The 19,688-nt window shown below is 39.4% G+C and overlaps 1 protein-coding gene across 1 annotated transcript in view; it reads left to right on the forward strand.

The window, feature by feature from the left end:
• DNAJC3 (DnaJ heat shock protein family (Hsp40) member C3) overlaps positions 1-19,688 on the forward strand; it is an 86,582-nt gene that overhangs the window by 41,013 nt on the left and 25,881 nt on the right. The window contains exons 5-9 of the mRNA XM_007469920.1: positions 10,473-10,625; positions 12,739-12,920; positions 13,377-13,496; positions 18,442-18,547; positions 18,631-18,751. Of these exons, the coding sequence (XP_007469982.1) occupies positions 10,473-10,625; positions 12,739-12,920; positions 13,377-13,496; positions 18,442-18,547; positions 18,631-18,751 (682 nt within the window). The remainder of the gene's footprint in view (positions 1-10,472; positions 10,626-12,738; positions 12,921-13,376; positions 13,497-18,441; positions 18,548-18,630; positions 18,752-19,688) is intronic.

The following is a 19,688-nucleotide window of genomic DNA, read 5'->3' on the forward strand; positions in this document are numbered from 1 at the left end:
ATAGTATCATGTCATCTGCAAACAGTGACAGCTTTACATCTTCTTTTCCAATTTGGATTCCTTTTATTTCTTTTTCTTCTCTGATTGCTGAGGTTAAAACTTCCAAAACTATGTTGAATAAGAGGGGTGAGAGTGGGCAACCTTGTCTTGTTCCTGATCTTAGTGGAAATGGTTTCAGTTTTTCACCATTGAGGATGACGTTGGCTGTGGGTTTGTCATACATGGCCTTTATTATGTTGAAATAAGTTCCCTCTATGCCTACTTTCTGGAAGGTTTTTATCATAAATGGGTGCTGAATTTTGTCGAAAGCTTTCTCTGCATCTATTGAGATGATCATATGGTTTTTCTCCTTCAATTTGTTAGTATGGTGTATCACATTGATTGATTTGCGTATATTGAAGAATCTTGAATTCCTGGGATAAACCCCACTTGATCACGGTGTATGATCCTCTTAATGTGCTGTTGGATTCTGCTTGCCAGTAGTTTTTTGAGGATTTTTGCATCTATGTTCATCAGTGATATTGGCCTGTAGTTTTCTTTCTTTGTGACATCTTTGTCTGGTTTTGGTATCAGGGTGATGGTGGCCTCGTAGAATGGTTTGGGAGTGTTTCCTCCCTCTGCTATATTTTGGAAGAGTTTGAGAAGGATAGGTGTTAGCTCTTCTCTAAATGTTTGATAGAATTCGCCTGTGAAGCCATCTGGTCCTGGGCTTTTGTTTGTTGGTAGATTTTTAATCACAGTTTCAATTTCAGTGCTTGTGATTGGTCTGTTTATATTTTCTATTTCTTCCTGGTTCAGTCTCAGAAGGTTGTGCATTTCTAAGAATTTGTCCATTCCTTCCAGGTTGTCCATTTTATTGGCACATGGTTGCTTGTAGTAATCTCTCATGATCCTTTGTATTTCTGCAGGGTCAGTTGTTACTTCTCCTTTTTCATTTCTAATTCTATTGATTTAAGTCTTTTCCCTTTATTTTTTGATGAGTCTGGCTAATGGTTTATCAATTTTGTTTATCTTCTCAAAGAACCAGCTTTTAGTTTTATTGATCTTTGCTATCGTTTCCTTCGTTTCTTTTTCACTTAATTCTGGCCTGATGTTTATGATTTCTTTCCTTCTGCTAACTTTGGGTGCCTTTTGTTCTTCTTTCTCTAACTGCTTTAGGTGCAAGGTTAAGCTTTTTTATTTAAGATGTTTCTTGTGTTTTGAGATAGGATTGTATTGCTATAAACTTGCCTCTTAGAACTGGTGTTGCTGCATCCCATAGGTTTTGGGTCGTGTTTCATTGTCATTTGTTTCTAGGTATTTTTTGATTTCCTCTCTGATTTCTTCAGTGATCTATTAGTTATTTAGTAGTGTATTGTTTAGCCTCCATGTGTTTGTATTTTTTACAGATTCTTTCCTATAATTGATATCTAGTCTCATAGCATTGTAGTCAGATAAGATACTTGATACGATTCAGTTTTCTTAAATTTACGAAGACTTGATTTGTGACTCAAGATATGATCTATCCTGGAGAATATTCCATGAGCACTTGAGAAGAAAGTGTAATCTGCAGTTTTTGGATGGAATGTCCTATAAATGTCAGTTAAGTCTGTCTTGTTTAATTTATCATTTAAGGCTTCTGTTTCCTTATGTATTTTCATTTTGGATGATCTGTCCGTTGATGAAAGTGGGGTGTTAAAGTTCCCTACTATGATTGTGTTACTGTTGATTTCCTCTTTTATGGCTGTTAGTATGTGCTCTAATGTATTGAGGTCCTCCTATGTTAGGCGCATAAATATTTACAGTTGTTATATCTTCTTCTTGGATCGATCCCTTGAGCATTATGTAGTGTCCTTGTCTCTTGTAATAGTCTTTATTTTAAAGTCTATTTTGTCTGATATGAGAATTGCTACTCCAGCTTTCTTTTGATTTCCATTTGTATGGAGTATCATTTTCCGTCCCCTCACTTTCAGTCTGTATATGTCCCTAGGTCTGAAGTGGGTCTCTTGTAGACAGCGTATGTATGGGTCTTATTTTTGTATCCATTCAGCCAGTCTATGTCTTTTGGTTTGAGCATTTAATCCATTTACATTTAAGGTGCTTATCGATATGTATGTTCCTTGTACCATTTTCTTTATTGTTTTGGGTTTGTTATTGTCTTTTCCTTCTGTTGTGTTTCCTGCCTAGAGAAGTTCCTCTAGTGTTTGCTGTAGAGCTGATTTGGTGGTGCTGAATTCTCTTAGCTTTTGTTTGTCTGTAAAGGTTTTAATTTCTCTGTCGAATCTGAATGATATCCCTGCTGGGTAGAGTAATCTTGGTTGTAGGTTTTTCCCTTTCATCGCTTTAAATATGTCCTGCCACTCCCTTCTGGCTTGCAGAGTTTCTGCTGAAAGATCACCTGTTAACCTTATTGGGATTCCCGTGTATGTTAATTGTTGCTTTTCCGTTGCTGCTTTTAATATTTTTTTGTGTGTTTAATTTTTGATAGTTTGATTAATATGTGTCTTGGCATGTTTCTCCTTGGATTTATCCTGTATGGGACTCTCTGCGCTTCCTGGACTAGATTGACTATTTCCTTACCCATATTAGGGAAGTTTTCAACTATAATCTCTTCAGATATTTTCTGAGTCCCTTTTTTTTCCCCTTCTCCTTCTGGGACCCTTATAATTCGAATGTTGGTATGTTTCACTTTGTCCCAGAGGTCTCTGAGACTGTCCTCAATTGTTTTCATTCTTTTTTCTTTGTTCTGCTCTGTGGTAGTTATTTCCAGTATGTTATCTTCCAGGTCACTCATCCATTCTTCAGCCTCAGTTATTCTGCTATTGATTCCTTCTAGAGAATTTTTAGTTTCATTTATTGTGTTGTTCTTCATTGTTTGTTTGCTCTTTAGTTCTTCTAGGTCCTTGTTAAACATTTCTTGTATTTTCTCCTTTCTATTTCCAAGATTTTGAATTATCTTTACTGTCATTACTCTGATTTCTTTTTCAGGTAGACTGTCTATTTCCTCTTCATTTGTTAGGTCTGGTGGGTTTTTACCTTGCTCCTTCATCTGCTGTGTGTTTCTCTGTCTTCTCATTTTGTTTAACTTAATGTGTTTGGGGTTTCCTTTTTGCAGGTTGCAGGTTTGTAGTTGCTGTTTTTGGTGTTTGCTCCCATTGGGTAAGGTTGGTTCAGTGGGTTGTGTAGGCTTTCTGGTGGAAGAGAGTGGTGCCTGTGTTCTGGTGGATGATGCTGGATCTTGTCTTTCTGGTGAGCAGGACCACGCCCAGTGGTGTGTTTTGGGTGTCTGTGAACTTATGATTTTAGGCAGCCTCTCTGTTAATGGTTGGCTTGTGTTCCTCTCTTGCTGGTTGTGCGGCATAGGGTGTCCAGCACTGGAGCTTGCTGGTTGTTGAGTGGAGCTGGGTCATAGCGTTGAGACGGATATCTCTGGGAGAGCTTTCCCCGTTTAGTGTTACGTGGAGTTGGGAGGTCTGTGGTGGACCAGTGTCCTTAACTCGGCTTTCCCACCTCAGAGGCTCACGCCTGACACCTGGCCAGAGCACTAAGACCCTGTCAGCCACACGGCTCAGAAGGAAAGGGAGATAAAAGAAGAAAGGAAGAAAGGGAAAATAAAATAAGGGTATTAAAATAGAAAAAAATTAATAAAAATAAAAACATAAAAAAGTAATAAAAAAAGAAAGAAGTGACCAATGAAACCAACAAACAAATCCACCAAAGATAACAAGTGCTAAAAACTATACTAAAAAAAACCCAAACAACAACAACTAAAAACGGACAGTCAGAACCCTAGGACAAATGGCAAAAGCAAAGCTATACAGAGAAAATCACACAAAGAAGCATACCCATACACACTCACAGAAAGAGAAAAAGAAAAAAAAATGTATATATAAAAAAAAGGAAGAGAGCAACCAAATCAATAAACATATCTACCAATGATAATAAGCTCTAAATACTAAATAAGATAAGCATAATACCAGAAACAAATTAGATGCAGAAAGCAAACCCCAAGTCTACAGTTGCTCCCAAAGTCCACCGCCTCAGTTTTGGGATGATTTGTTGTTCATTCAGGTATTCCACAGGTGCAGGGTACGTCAAGTTGATTGTGGAGATTTAATCCGCTGCTCCTGAAGCTCCATGGAGAAATTTCCCTTTCTCTTCTTTGTTGACACAGCTCCTGGGATTCAGCTCTCTATTTGGCCCTGCCTCTGCGTGTAGGTCGCCTGAGGGTGTTTGTTCCCCACCCAGACAGGATGGGGTTAAAGCAGTGGTTGATTAGGAAGCTCTGGCTCACTCAGGCCGAGGGAGGCGGGGAGGAGTATGGAGTGCCGGGTGAGTCTGCAGCGACAGAGGCCAGAGTGACGTTGCACCAGCCTGAGGCGTGTCGTGCGTTCTCCCGGGGAAGTTGTCCCTGGATCACGGGACCCTGGCAGTGGCGGGCTGCACAAGCTGCCGAGACGGGAGGTGTGGATAGTGACCTGTGCTTCACACAGGCTTCTTGGTGGCTGCAGCAGCAGCCGCCTTAGCATTTCATGCCTGTCTCTGGGGTCTGCACTGATAGCCGCAGCTCGCGCCCGTCTCTGGAGCTCGTTTAGGCGGTGCTCTGAATCCGCTCTCCTTGTGCACCCTGAAACAGTGGTCTCTTGCCTGTTAGGCAGGTCCAGACTTTTTCCCGGACTCCCTCCCTGACAGCTGTGGCGCACTAGCCCCCTTCAGGCTGTGTTCATGCAGCCAACCCCAGTCCTCTCTCTGGGATCCGACCTCTGAAGCCCGAGCCTCAGCTCCCAGCCCCCCGCCCACCCTGGCGGGTGAGCAGACAAGCCTCTCGGGCTGGTGAGTGCTGGTCAGCCCTGATCCTCTGTGCGGGAATCTCTCCACTTTGCCCTCTGCACCCCTGTTGCTGTGCTCTCCTCTGTGGCTCCAAAGCTTCACCCCGCCCTACCCCCGTCTCCACCAGTGAAGGGGCTTCCTAGTGTGTGGAAACTTTTCTTCCACAGCTCCCTCCCAGAGGTGCAGGTCCCATCCCTGTTCTTTTGTCTCTGTTTTTTTCTTTTTTCTTTTGCCCTACCCAGGTACGTGGGGAGTTTCTTGCCTTTTGGGAAGTCTGAGGTCTTCTGCCAGTGTTCAGTAGGTGTTCTGTAGGAGTTGTTCCACATGTAGGTATAGTTTTGATGTATTTGTGGGGAGGAAGGTGATCTCCACCTCTTACTCCTCCGCCGTATTGAAGGTGCCCCCTAGTTATCTGTTTTATACACAGTATCAATAGTGTATATATGTCAATCCCAATTTGCCAATTCACCCCCCCCCCACTTCCCCCTTGGTATCCATATGTTTGTTCTCTATGTCTTTGTCTTTATTTCTGCTTTGTAAATAAAATTGTCTATACCAATTTTTTCAGATTCCACATATATGCATTAATATATGATATTCATTTTTCTCTTTTTGACTTACTTCACTCTGTAAGACAGTCTCTAGGTCCTTCCACGTCTCTACAAATGACCCCATTTCAGTCCTTTTAATGGCTGAATAATATTCTTGTGTGTGTGTGTGTGTGTGTGTGTGTGTGTGTGTGTGTGTGTATCCATACCACATCTTTTTTATCCATTCATCTGCTGAGGGACATTTAGGTTGCTTCCATTTCTTGGCTATTATAAATAGTGCTGCTGTGGATATTGGGGTGCATGTATCTTTTCGAGTAGAGTTTTCTCTGGGTATATGCCCAGGAGTGGGATTGCAGGATCATATGATAACTCTGTTTTTAGTTTTTTAAGGAACCTCCATACTGTTCTTCATAGTTGGCTGCACCAATTTGCATTCCCACCAACTTTGTAGGAGGATTCCTTTTTCTCCACAGCCTCTCCAGCATTTATTATTTGTAGGCTTCTTAATGTTGACCATTCTGACTGGGGTGAAGTGACACCTTATTTTAGTTTTGGTTTGCATTTCTTTAATAATTAGTGATGTTGAGCATCCTTTCATGTGCCTGTTGAGCATCTGTATGTCTTCTTTGGAGAAGTGTCTGTTTAGGTCTTCTGCCCATTTTTCATTGGGTTGTTTGGTTTTTTTGATATTAAGCTGTATGAACTTGTTGGTATATTTTAGAAATTAATACCTTGTCTGTAGCATCATTTGCAAATATTTTCCTCCAGTCCGCTGGTTGTCTTTTCATTTTGTTTGTGGTTTCCTTTTGTTTGTGGTTTCCTTTGCTGTGCAAAAGCTTTTAAGTTTAATTGAGTTCCTTTTGTTTATTTTTGTTTTTATTACCATTACTCTGGGAGATGGATCCAAAAAGTATTGCTGCAATTTATGTCAAAGAGTGTTTTGCCTCCATTTTCCTCCAGGAGTTTTATAGTATCCGGTCTCACATTTAGGTCTTTAATCCATTTTGAGTTTATTTTTGTATTTAGTGTTAGGGAGTGTTCTAATTTCAGTCTTTTACATGTAGCTGAACAGTTTTCCCAGCACCACTTATTGAAGAGGCTGTCTTTTCTCCATTGTATATTCTTGCCTCCTTTGTTGTAGATTAATTGACCATAAGTGCATGGGTTTATTTCTGGGCTTTCTATCTTGTTCCATTGATCTATATTTCTGTTTTTTGTGCCAGTACCACACTGTTTTAATTACTGTAGTTTTATAGTATAGTCTGAAGTTAGGGAGTGTGATTCCTCCAGCTCCGTTCTCTCTCAAGATTGTTTTGGTTATTCGAGGTTTTCTGTGTTTCTATACAAATTAAAAAAATTTTTGTTCTAGTTCTGTGAAAAATGCCATTGGTAATTTGATAGGGATTGCATTGAATCTGTAGATTGCCTTGGGTTCTATGGTTGTTTTAACCATGTTAATTCTTCCAATCCAAGAACATGGTGTATATTTCCATCTATGTCGTCTTCAGTTTCTTTCACTAACATCTTAGAGTTTTCAGAGTACAGGTCTGTTACCTCTTTAGGTAGGGTTATTCCTAGATATTTTATTCTTTTTGATGCGATAGTTAATGGGATTGTTTCCTTAATTTCTGTTTCTGATATTTCATTGCTAGTAAATAGAAATTCAACAGATTTATTTATATTAATCTTGTATCCAGCAACTTTACCAAATTCATTGATGAGCTCTAGTAGTTTTCTGGTAGCATCTGTAGGATTTTCTATGTATAGCCTCATGTCATCTGCAAACAGTGACAGTTTTACTTCTTCTTTTCCATTTTGGATTCCTTCTATTTGTTTTTCTTCTCTGATTGCTGTGGCTAGGACTTGAATAAATGTGGTGACAGTGGACATCCTTGTCTTGTTCCTGATCTGAGAGGAAACGCTTTCAGCTTTTCACCATTCCATGTGATGTTGGCTGTGGGTTTGTCATGTGTGACCTTTATTATGTTGAGGTATGTTCCCTCTATGCCCACTTTCTGAAGAGTTTTTTTTAATCACAAGTGGATGTTGAATTTTATCAAAAGTCTTTTCTGTATCTATTGAGATGGTCGTATAGTTTTTATTCTTTAACTTGTCAATGTGGTATATTGTGTTGATTTGCAGATGTTGAAAACTCCTTGCATCCCTGGAATAAACCCCACTTGATCATGGTGTATGAGCTTTCAGTGTGTTGCTGGAATCAGTTTGCTAGCATTTTGTGGATGATTTTTGCATCTATGTTCCTTATTATGATTTTTTCTCCAAAAGATAGTGACCATGGTAAATAAGAAATAAAGTACTGTTACAGATAGAGATTTGGCTGAAAGAGTCAGAAATGTAAAGCACCAAAGAAAAGAAGGGATGTCAAGAAACATGACAAAAGGAGGGAGGGAAATATCAGTAGGGTTCACTCTCCACGGGTAAGTATCCCAGAACATGAGAGGGCAGTTGGGAGGAGTCAGCAACCTTGGGATAAGAGTGAAAAGCTTCATCTCACTTAACCCTCTTGGAAACTCTCCTGAGTTGTATGTCCTTAGTTTGTTCCTCAGACTCCTTCCTTACCTCCCTGGAAGAATCTCCCCCTCTTCTCCTTTTCCCTCCCAGCCCCAAAGAAGCCCAGATGACCAGAGCTCACTCCTTCTTTCCCATTCCCATTATTTGACCATGGAGTGAGGCTGAGCCCTCCATCCTCACCCTCGAGGTTTAGGGCCTTCCCCTCTCTCACCTTCCTACAAGAAAGGTTGCGTTGAGGAGAATAGACTGTAAAAGTTTGGGAGAGAAAAGATGCAAATTCTATCCAGAGGAGGCAGTCTCTAATACATTCTGTCCAAAAGGGGGCAGTAGTGTACATATAGGAAACAACTTACCAATATATATGCCCCCCTCTATGTCCACTGGAGCATTATTTACAATAGCCAAGATATGGAAACAACCTAAGTGTCCATTGATAGATGAACAAATAAAGAAGATGTAGGGCCTTTCCTGGTGGTGCAGTGGTTGAGAGTCCGCCTGCCGATGCAGGGGACACGGGTTCGTGCCCCAGTCCAGGAAGATCCCACATGCCACGGAGCGGCTAGGCCCGTGAGCCATGGCTGCTGAGCCTGCGCATCCGGAGCCTGTGCTCCACAGCGGGAGAGGCCACAACAGTGAGAGGCCCGTGTACTGCAAAAAAAAAAAAAAAAAAAAGATGTAGTATGTATATGCAGTGGAATACTATTCAGCTATAAAAAAGAAATCCTTCCATTTGTGACAATATGGATGGATCTTGAGTGTATTAGGCTAAGTAAAATAAATCAGATGGAGAAAGACAAATACTGTATGATTTCACTCAAAAAACAAAAACGAACAAACAAAATGAAATTTATTCATAGTTGCACAGAATAGATTAGTGGTTACTGGAGGGGAAGGGGGTTGGGAGTTGGGTATAATGGGTGAAGAGGGTCAGCTGTATAATGATGAATGGTAACTAGACTTGTGGGAGTGATCACTTTGTAGTGTACACAGATGTTGAATTATAATGCTGGATACCTGACATCCTCCTCCTCCTCCTCCTCCTCCTCCTCCTCATCATCATCATCATCGTGGAAACAAGTTCACTAAACATCTACTTTTACCCAGAGCAAAGTGACAGCACATATACACTTACACTCCTTCCAGCGTGGTTTATTAGAAATATTCAATACTACCCCAAGGATGCTAAAACAAAGACAGGTATTCCATAGACCAAAGTAGCTTCCTTCAACTTGTAAATTCAGTCATGCAGGGAAAATCCTCCTCCATAGTGAGCTAGGGTTGCCACTTCCCAGTTACCTATGAATGCTTGGAGTCCTAGCCATTCCTTCAAAAGCCAAAGATTAAACAGACAGAAAAGAATACCTAAAATATCCAAAAAAACAAAATGGAGAAATACAGTCCCTTTACCAAGAATTAATATTCCTAAGTTTTCTCTTTCGGAGTATTCTCTTCTACCAGGTAGCTAGTGGAGGTGTTTTTAAAACGTGAGTCCATTGAAGGGGAAGCAGTGTGATCGGCCAGCCGAAGGGGAGGTATTTCTAGAGATAACCTGCTGGTGTCTGTACTTCACCCAAAAGGGGAACCCATTAACTACAATTCCCATCTTCATAGGAATATTAGATTTCAGGAATTATCACATAGAAACTAATCTTAAAGAAAAATCTTTCCAAAAAATCAGTAGCTTTTTAATGTAGGCACCCAATTTTTCTGCACTGTTAGGCTTAAGATTTTTCCATCTGGAGGAAGAAATTGTTAAAGAGTTTACTGTGCATATGAGGCCAACCTGGGGGTAGGAATGAACTGTAAGCAGACACAAGGGATCTCATTGAGGTGGCAGAAATGGTCTAAAACTGTGATAATGGTTGCATACTTTGTAAGTTTATTAAAAATCATGGAATCGCACAGTCAAAATGAGTGAATTTTATGGTATATAAAGTATACCTTGATAAAGATGTTTAAAAAAAGAGTCAATGTGTAAACCTCCTAAAATCATGTCATAAGCCTTTTTTAATAAGATATTACTCTCTTATTTTTCCCTATAAAGTCTTCCTTTCTTATTATACCTCAAACCCTCTGGTATCAAATCTTCTTTTATCTTATTAATAACCTCTAAAAAGCTGCCCTCTCCTTCAGTTTCCCTATGCTCTTCATTATTGTGATAAAATTATTTTATACTTAAAAATAAATACTTAAGAAATATAATTAGAAGGCAAAACACGTAAAACTCAAGTTTTTCTGCAGAGCTATATGTAAGAAAGTGAGAAAGGTGCTTTCCTTCATTCTTCTCTACCTTTTCACATTCCTAAATACATTTGCTTTCTGGGAAGTTTTGGCGACCCAGCTCTTTTGACTCTAGCTCCACTGCTTGCTCTCGTGCACCATATCGGTGGGAATAAGGATGCCTTTGCTGCTGCTTCCCACAGTGATCAGCACCAGGGGACAAGTCATTGGAGAAGCCAGTTGTGCCAGTGTCTCATCCCCCGATGAACTTGAGTGTTTGGAAGGGTCAGATCATTGTATATTATGGATGTTACACTCAAGAGATTGAAAACCCTGTTTAATTTCTTATTATTGTTATAGCTCAAATCAAATCCAAATGAAAGTGAAGAAAAAGAAGCCCAGTCCCAACTTACCAAATCTGATGAAATGCAGCATTTGCGTTCACAAGCACTTGATGCTTTTGAAAGCTCAGATTATATTGCTGCTATAACCTTCCTTGATAAGGTTTTAGAGGTAAGTTTTTTTGCTCTTGCAGCTGACATGCCTCACACTTACTGCTTTTTGCTATAAGGTATGTGTATATACTTTGACATGTTATATACCACAAAAAACCTAGATAGCATAAAATCAGATTGACCCTGGGGTTTTCAGCTCCTAATTGAAAGATGGTGTTTATACAGAACAAAATTTGGGACTGAAATTTTCAGTAAATATACGGAAGGTGCTATGGAGTGGGAGTTGCATATCTTTGTACATTGCCTGCTTTGCTGTTTTTGTTTGATTTTGCATTTTTGGGGGGCAGGGCAAGAAAACTCTAGAGGTTAATTAATGGGGTAAAAGATGAAAGAGTTGGTTGAAGAAAACGGAAAAATGATGTTTGGGAGGAAAGATGAGTGTTTAGAGTGAGAAGTTTCCAGGGAAGAAGGCAGATGGAGAGTTGATAGGATCCAGAGGGTTCTAGATAGGGAAATCTAAGCCTGCCTCAGCAAGGACTTAATGACAAAGGATGTAATGGTTTCAGAAGGAAGTCTGAAAGAATATTCAAATGGAGGCAGTCGTAATTCATATTTATCATATTCATAGCACTTTGTGTAGTCTAATCTTGGCAATAAACTCGATGTATGTAGAATGGCCGCTTTTTGATAGTTTTATAGAGGAAATTGTGTGATGTGGTCCAGTGGAATTCATGGTTTACTAAATTATTTTGTTAATGCTTTATCAAGGAAATATAAATTTACGATTTTCACCTTCCAGTAATTAGACTATCCATCTTGACCTAGCTTGTTGTATTTAGTTTATATACAATGTTGATTTTGATATCTTACTCTATGTGAAAAGTTGACATGACTTTAATACAGCTCTAAGAAATATACGAAGACACTTACACAGGTCTTATTGGTGAGCATTTGGGTTTACATTTTGAAGAATACTAGTGGTGTACTAAACATTGTCAACTTTTTGATAAAATGGAAACAGTGAAGCTTCAGCCTTCTCACATTGTTTTTCTCTTTATTTTTGTGATATGAGGATTTAATTTCAAGGAGGTAACATTTTGTAAAAGATCATTTAATATAGTTACTGGTAGAATAAAAATATTTTGTGAATTTAGAGCCTAGATTTTATTTTTTGAGACTAGAAATTAGAATTGTTAAGTACAAAAATCCAGTTAGAAAATATTCTCTTCAAAATCAAATACAGGGCTTCCCTGGTGGCGCAGTGGTTGAGAGTCCGCCTGCCGATGCAGGGGACGTGAGTTTGTGCCCCAGTCCGGGAAGATCCCACATGCCATGGAGCGGCTGGGCCCCTGAGCCATGGCCGCTGAGCCTGCGTGTCCGGAGCCTGTGCTCCACAACAGGAGAGGCCACAACAGTGGGAGGCTCGTGAACCGCAAAAAAAATAAATAAATAAATAAAAATCAAATACAGTAGGGCTTCCCTGGTGGCGCAGTGGTTAAGAATCCACCTGCCAATGCAGGGGACACGGGTTCAAGCCCTGGTCTGGGAAGATCCCACATGCTTCAGAGCAGCTGAGCCATGCGTAACTGCTGAGCCTGCGCTCTAGAGCCCGCATGTCACAACTACTGAAGCCCATGTGCCTAGAGCCCGTGCTTCGCAATAGGAGAGGAGAGGCCACCGCAATGAGAAGCCCGCACACCACAGCAAAGAGTGGTCCCACTTGCTGCAACTAGAGAAAAGCCCATGTGCAGCAACGAAGACCCAACACAGCCAAAAATAAAAAATTAAATAAAATAAATAAATTTATATAAAAAAAATCAAATATACTTCACTGGGAACCACCTTCTAATAGTAAATACCATGTTTTCTTACTTTCAGTGTTTTAGAATTATATAACTGAAAGGAGTAGGAAAAGGGCCTTGTTAGTACATACATCCCTTACCCCATTGGAATTTATTTAAGACATCTTTGGAGAAATTATTTTGTCACATCTCATTATTTTTGTCACATCTAAATTGTATTAGACTTTTTAATATTACTTACAATATAGGAGTCATCACATTAATTGAGGATGTTTTATGTTGATAAATATGTAGATAAAATACATCAGGTGCAAGTATGAATGTGCATGATTTACTGTTTCTTTAAGTCTAGTTCTTTTGTTTCTCAAGGTTTGTGTTTGGGATGCAGAACTACGGGAACTTCGAGCTGAATGTTTTATAAAAGAAGGGGAACCTAGGAAAGCGATAAGTGACTTAAAAGCTGCATCAAAATTGAAGAATGATAATACTGAGGCATTTTATAAAATCAGCACACTGTACTATGAGCTAGGAGACCATGAACTGTCTCTCAGGTCAGTTCTAGTAACATACACATCTCCTCATCTTTTTATTGTTTGCAGTAAGAGAATGCTCCCATTTTCTTTTTAAATTTAACTTTAATAAAATTATGGTTAAGGCTTTTTTATATATCTATAATTTTGTGTTATCTAAGTTATTCTTCTTCCACATTAGTTCTTTTCATGAAGTTCTTTCCATACTTCATGAAATAATAAATAGGAGGGTATTCCATTTGCAGAAGCAAAATAGTGTTTGCTATATATCTCTGCTTAAGTCATTTGAACTAGAATTAATAAATGTCTATGCATAATACAATGTCGTATATAACAGTGTATGATAAATTATTGTCAGTATATTTTAATTGCTACAGACAAAAAGTACCTTTTGTTGTGATTTTGATATTTAATATGAAAAACCATTTATTGATTATTTTGACTTGGAGTATTTTCCTTTTTTTAATCCATGAACAGTGAAGTTCGTGAATGTCTTAAACTTGACCAGGATCATAAAAGGTGTTTTGCACACTATAAACAAGTCAAGAAACTTAATAAGCTGATTAAGTCAGCTGAAGAACTCATCAAAGAAGGCAGGTAAGACTATGCTTGTGTAGAGGAGCTCACCTTCCCTCATATGTCTGGTTGTGGCCACAAAAGAACAACTGAACTGCTTGCTCTTACTTCTTGCAGTTGAGGGTGGAGTATCTTAGATGGCATTGGGCCTTAGCAAAACTACCACAACTGTACACTTTTTGAATAAGGCAGAATATAAATAATGGTAACTGCGTAGTATTCTTTTTTTAATTTATTTACAATTTGTTTGTTTGTTTATTTTCAGCTGTGTTGGGTCTTCGTTGATGCGTGTGGGCTTTCTCTAGTTGCAGCCAGTGGGGTTGTTGCGGTGCACGGGCTTCTCATTGCGGTGGCTTCTCTTGTTGCAGAGCATGGGCTCTAGGTGCGCGGCCTCAGTAGTTGTGGCATGCGGGCTTAGTTGCTCCGTGGCATGTGGGATCTTCCAGAACCAGGGCTCAAACCCGTGTTCCCTGCACTGGCAGGTGGATTCTTAACCACTGCGCCACCAGGGAAGCCCCCGCATAGTATTCTTACCGGCAGATTTATTTTATATTTCACCAACTATTTACTGAATTTCTCCTATGTCAGGCACTGACTATGTACTGGGGGGGTGCAGAAATGAATATGAATAGTAGTGTTTGGTCTTAAGATGCTGGTAGTTTAGTGTGGGAGACAGGCACATAAATTGATTATTAAAAGGTAATATATATCTAGAGCGATAGTGATGTATACAGAGTATGCAGATGTTTCCTCTCAGTACAGGATTCTGGGTTAACAGTTCTTTTGTTACAGCAGCTGAAAAATATTGTGCCATTTCTTTCTGGCTTCCATGGTTCCTGATGAGAAATCCTTTGTCATTCTAATTGTTTTTTTCCCTAAAGATAAGGAGTTATTTTCCTCTGACTGCTTTTCAGATTATTTCCTTGTCTTTAGTTTTCAGAAGTTTAATTATGATATATCTCAGCATGGATTTCTTTGTGTTTATCCTGTTTGGCGTATCCTTAGCTTCTAGAATATGTAGGTTTATGTCTCTTGTCAAATTTTGGGAAGTTTCCAGCCATTATTTCTGGGAATACTTTTTCAGCCCTGCCCTCTCTCTGTTTTCCTTCTTAGACTCTAATTAACATAAATGTTAGAGTTTTTGTTTTAGCCCGACAGTCCCTGAGGCTCTGTTTATTTTTCTTTTTCAGTTTATTTTCTCTGTTGTTCAGATTTGGTAATTTCTATTGTTTCAATTCACTGATTCTTTTTTCTGTCCCCTACATTCTGCTGTTGAGCACATGTGGTGAGCAATTTATTGCAGTTTTTATACTTTTCAGTTCTAAAAATTCTATTTGGAATGTTTATATCTTCTATTTCTTTGCTGAGACTTTCCATTTCTTTGCTGAGGCATTCTGTTTTTTTCATTTGCTTTAAGCATGTTTGTTAATTGCTACTTTTTTCATGGCTGCTTTAACATCTCTGTCCTCTAGGTGTTGGTTTGAGATCTTCCTGTTTCTTGGTATGATGATTAGCTTTTTGTTTTTTGTTTTTTTGGGTGGGGGGTACACGGGCCTCTCACTGCTGTGGCCTCTCCCGTTGCGGAGCACAGGCTCCGGATGCGCAGGCTCAGCGGCCATGGCTCACGGGCCCAGCCGCTCCGCGGCATGTGGGATCTTCCCAGACCGGGTCACGAACCCGTGTCCCCTGCATCGGCAGGCGGACTCTCAACCACTGTGCCACCAGGGAAGCCCTGATGATTAGTTTTTAATTGAAACCTGGAAATGTTCATTTTATAAGATACTGTTTTTTATTTAAATCTTCTTTTTTGGGTGGCTCTTCCTGACATTGTTCCAGCAAAGTGAGCATGAGGGGCTGGGGGGTAGGCACCACCTTGTTAACCGCCAGATTGAGGTAGAAGTTTCCCACTTGGCCTTGATTGCTATTCGAGGTGTGGCATTCTCACTACTGCTTGGTGTGGGTAAGAGTTTTGGGGACTCAGTTCTGGCCATGGATGAAAGTTCTGGCTCCCAACGTGGCATTCTCCGACACCACCTTGCTTGGGTGTGGGCACACCTCATTACAGGCTCCCCAGGGAAGGAGTCGAGGCTCTCCAGTTGACCTGCTGATATTGGTGGGGGTGGGACCATAATTTTCTTATCTCCCCCTTTCTGAGTCTTTTCATATTAAAAAAAAGTACATATAATGTCCAGGGTATTTACACAGGTATCTAACTAGAGGAATTGGGGAAGGTATATCTACTCCACCTTTCCAGAAGTTACCGTTTTTTTTGTTTTTTTTTAAAGTGAAGTGCAGTGTTTTCTAATTGAACTTTTAATTTCTAATTGTAGTTTCACACATAGTTTTAAGAAATAGAGCAAGGTCTCGCACACTCTGTATAGTTTGCTACAATTGTACCGTCTTGGAAATCTATAGAACAGTATCCCAACTAGGATTTTGACATTGATGTCTAGCTTTTGCTTTAAGTTTTGTATTTAAACATATAATTTTAATACAGTGGAATTTAAATTTGAAGATTGCAGCACTTTGGGAATAAGGTGCCACAATGGCATGTAATATAGCTTGCATTTGGTGGGCCAAAAAGTGCCTTCAGTTTTTTAACTAAAAATAAAAGACACATTTTTCATTTTCACCAAGAACATTATTGAACAGCGTATTCACCCTTTTGTTCCACTACCTTCTGCCATTTTTCAGGCAACGTCATAATTCCATCTACCAAAAACTTTTTATCTTTTTGAGCAAAGAACTGTTCCAGGTGCCTTTTACAGTCTTCCAGGGAATTGAAATTTTTTCTGTTAACAGAATTTTGTAAAGACTGGAATAAATGAAAATCTGAAGGTGCAATGTCTGGTGAATATGGCGGATGAATCAGGACTTCCCAGCCAAGCTGTAACAGTTTTTGCCTGGTCATCAAAGAAACATATGCAGTCTTGTGTTATCCTGATGGAAGATTATGCGTTTTCTGTTGATTAATTCTGGATGCTTTTCGTGGAGTGCTGCTTTCAGTTGGTCTAATTGGGAGCAGTACTTGTTGGAATTAATCGTTTGGTTTTCCAGAAGGAGCTCATAATAGAGGCCTCCCTTCCAATCCCACTGTATGCACAACATCATCTTCTTTGGATGAAGACTGGCCTTTGGTGTGGTTGGTGGTGGTTCATTTCGCTTGCCCCACAATCTCTTCTGTTCCACATTACTGTACAGTATCCACTTTTCTTCGCCCATCACAATTTGTTTTAAAAATGGAACGTTTTCATTACATTTCAGTTGAGAATTGCATGTGGAAATATGGTCAAGAAGGTTTTTTTCGCTTAACTTAAGTGGAACCGAAACATCAAAGTGATTCACATAACCAAGCTGGCGCAAACGATTTTCAACATTTGATTTGGATATTTTGAGTATGTTGGCTATCTCCTGCATGGTATAATGTTGATTGTTCTCAGTTATTGTTTCTCTTTGATCGCTATCAACTTCAACTGGTCTACCCGACCGTGGAGCATCATCCAGTGAGAAATCTCCAGCACGAAACTTCGCAAACCACTTTTGACACGTTCGATCAGTCACAGCACCTTCTCCATACACTGCACAAATCTTTTTGTGCATTTCAGTTGCGTTTTTACCTTTCTTGAAATAATAAAGCATAATATACTGAAAATGTTGCTTTTTTTCTTCCATCTTCAACATTAAAATGGCTACACAGAAATTCACCAATTTTGATCTTTTTTTAAATGCACACTGATATGACAGCTGTCACATACAGTCTAACATAATTGTTTCAAATGAAGTTAAAGACAACTAAGTGCTACTAGAGCCATCTTATGGAAAAAACTGAACGAACCTTTTGGCCAACCCAACAGTTTGCCATTAATGAGGAGAGTAACAATGCATAACATGACTAGTACTTTTCACCAGTTTAAAAAAATGCTGAAATAGCTTTTATTGTTCTTAGAAAGCTAGTAATGTTGGGAATTTAAGCAGGTTTCTTCTCCATGGAGCAACTAAGCCCATGCGCCACAACTACTGAAGCCTGTGCGCCTAGAGCCCGTGATCCTCAACAAGAGAAGCCACCGCAATGAGAAGCCCGTGCACCGCAACGAAGAATAGCCCCCGCTCTCCACAACTAGAGAAAAGCCCGCGTGCAGCAACGAAGACCCAATGCAGCCAAAAATAAATAAAATTAAAAAAAAAAAAAGGTTACCTACTGTATGATTATCTTTATATAGCATTCATGAAATAAAATTATAGAGATGGTAAACAGATGAGAAATTGCTGAGGGTTAGGGAGCAGGATGATGTGTAACTATAAAGGGAGGGCATGATGGAACCTTACAGAGGTGGAGTAGTGGTGATGTGGTGATGGTTACACGAGTCTACACATGTGATAAAACTACATAAAACTATGTATACTCACTCACACACATACATTTACACACACAACTAAGTGAATAGAAAACTGTTGAAATCTCCAAAAAAAATAAAAAGCAGGTTTCTTCTGCAAGGAATTACAATGTACTTAGATTTGAATATTGAGATTTGTTATATAAAATAACATGTAATGGGCGCTGTTATTTCATCAAAGTGTGTAGTAACTAAGAAAGAAAACCTGATCTCTGTTTTGCTGAAAGTATAAGCCTTGTATAGTCAGACTTTAACAAAGTTGCTTTCCTCAGTTTCAAAATCATGAGCACTTTTCTGTAGAGAATTCATCATTTGGTTTGATGGGTACTCACAGGTCTGCTTTGATGTATCCAGATACATTTTCTGTGGTCATGTGTTTTATCTCCCAGCTCTTAATTGCAGAGCGAACCTTCCTTGCTACTGTAGATTAATAAGGTAGAAGCAGTCTTTGAAGGGATGTGCTCATTCAGGTCAATTGATTAAGTAACATATAGTGAAGAGTAGAGGGTCGTTTCTTTAGCTCTGGAAATAGAATTTCATTTTTTACTCATCATGATTTGCTCATTTAACAGATACACAGATGCGAGCAGCAAATATGAATCTGTCATGAAAACAGAGCCAAGTGTTTCTGAGTATACAATTCGTTCAAAAGAAAGGATTTGCCACTGCTTTTCGAAGGTAACTGTTGACTCACTCCCAGAATTGTAAAATCTTGACATGTGGAAAACAACTATAAGTTCTTTTCTCACACTTACTTTTAGGATGAGAAGCCTGTTGAAGCTATTCGAGTGTGTTCGGAAGTTTTACAGATGGAACCTGACAATGTGAACGCTCTGAAAGACCGAGCAGAGGCCTATTTAATAGAAGAGATGTACGATGAAGGTAAAATCTTGAAGGAATTTGATTTGCGATACCTAAAAGTTGTTATATGTGCAGTTAGCACCAGTTTAACATCCATTTGTTTAGAACAAGTTTACCAGAATACCTGGAAATGTTGGCAATTCTAGAAAAATGGCAGAGAACCTGAAAATTATTCTTTCTTGGTGGAACGTGAAAACTGTACCATATAAGGAAAGAGTTCTGCTGTTGGCACCAGTACAGTGGAATATAAAAATAAAAATTTTAACTTTCTTTGCTGGAGACAAGTTAGAAAAGATAAATAACAAGGTAGAAAAATTTTTTTACTAATTAATTAATTAATTTATTTATGGCTGTGTTAGGTCTTCGTTTCTGTGTGTGGGCTTTCTCTAGTTGTGGCGAGCGGGGGCCACTCTTCATCACAGTGCGCGGGCCTCACTGTCGCAGCCTCTCTTGTTGTGGAGCACAAGCTCCAGACGCGCAGGCTCAGTAGTTGTGGCTCACGGGCCTAGTTGCTCCGCGGCATGTGGGATCTTCCCAGACCAGGGCTTGAAACTGTGTCCCCTGCATTGGCAGGCAGACTCTCAACCACTGCGCCACCAGGGAAGCCCAACAAGGTAGAAAATTTAAATTACAGATCTCATATCATCCAGAGGTAATCACTGCTTGTTTTGGATTTACACCTCTCAGACTTTATGCATATGTATGAGTGTGTATTTTATGCATACATATACATATTCTATGCATGTATGCAGTATATATATTCTACCTACAGCAGACATACATGTGACATATATGCATAAATATAAAATGATCCTTTGTGACCCCTAAGCTGTTTAGTAAATGTTAGGATACCTGCTTACCGAACTTTGTTCAAGTTAAAGTAGCAGAGAGAGATTCCTGCTACATGTTGTGAGGACCTTGAATAAAGGCAGTGCCCTACTTTTGGAAGATAACTAAG

Source organism: Lipotes vexillifer, unplaced genomic scaffold (genome assembly GCF_000442215.2).
Source record: "Lipotes vexillifer unplaced genomic scaffold, Lipotes_vexillifer_v1.1 scaffold1130, whole genome shotgun sequence".
Classification (NCBI taxonomy): domain Eukaryota; kingdom Metazoa; phylum Chordata; class Mammalia; order Artiodactyla; family Lipotidae; genus Lipotes; species Lipotes vexillifer.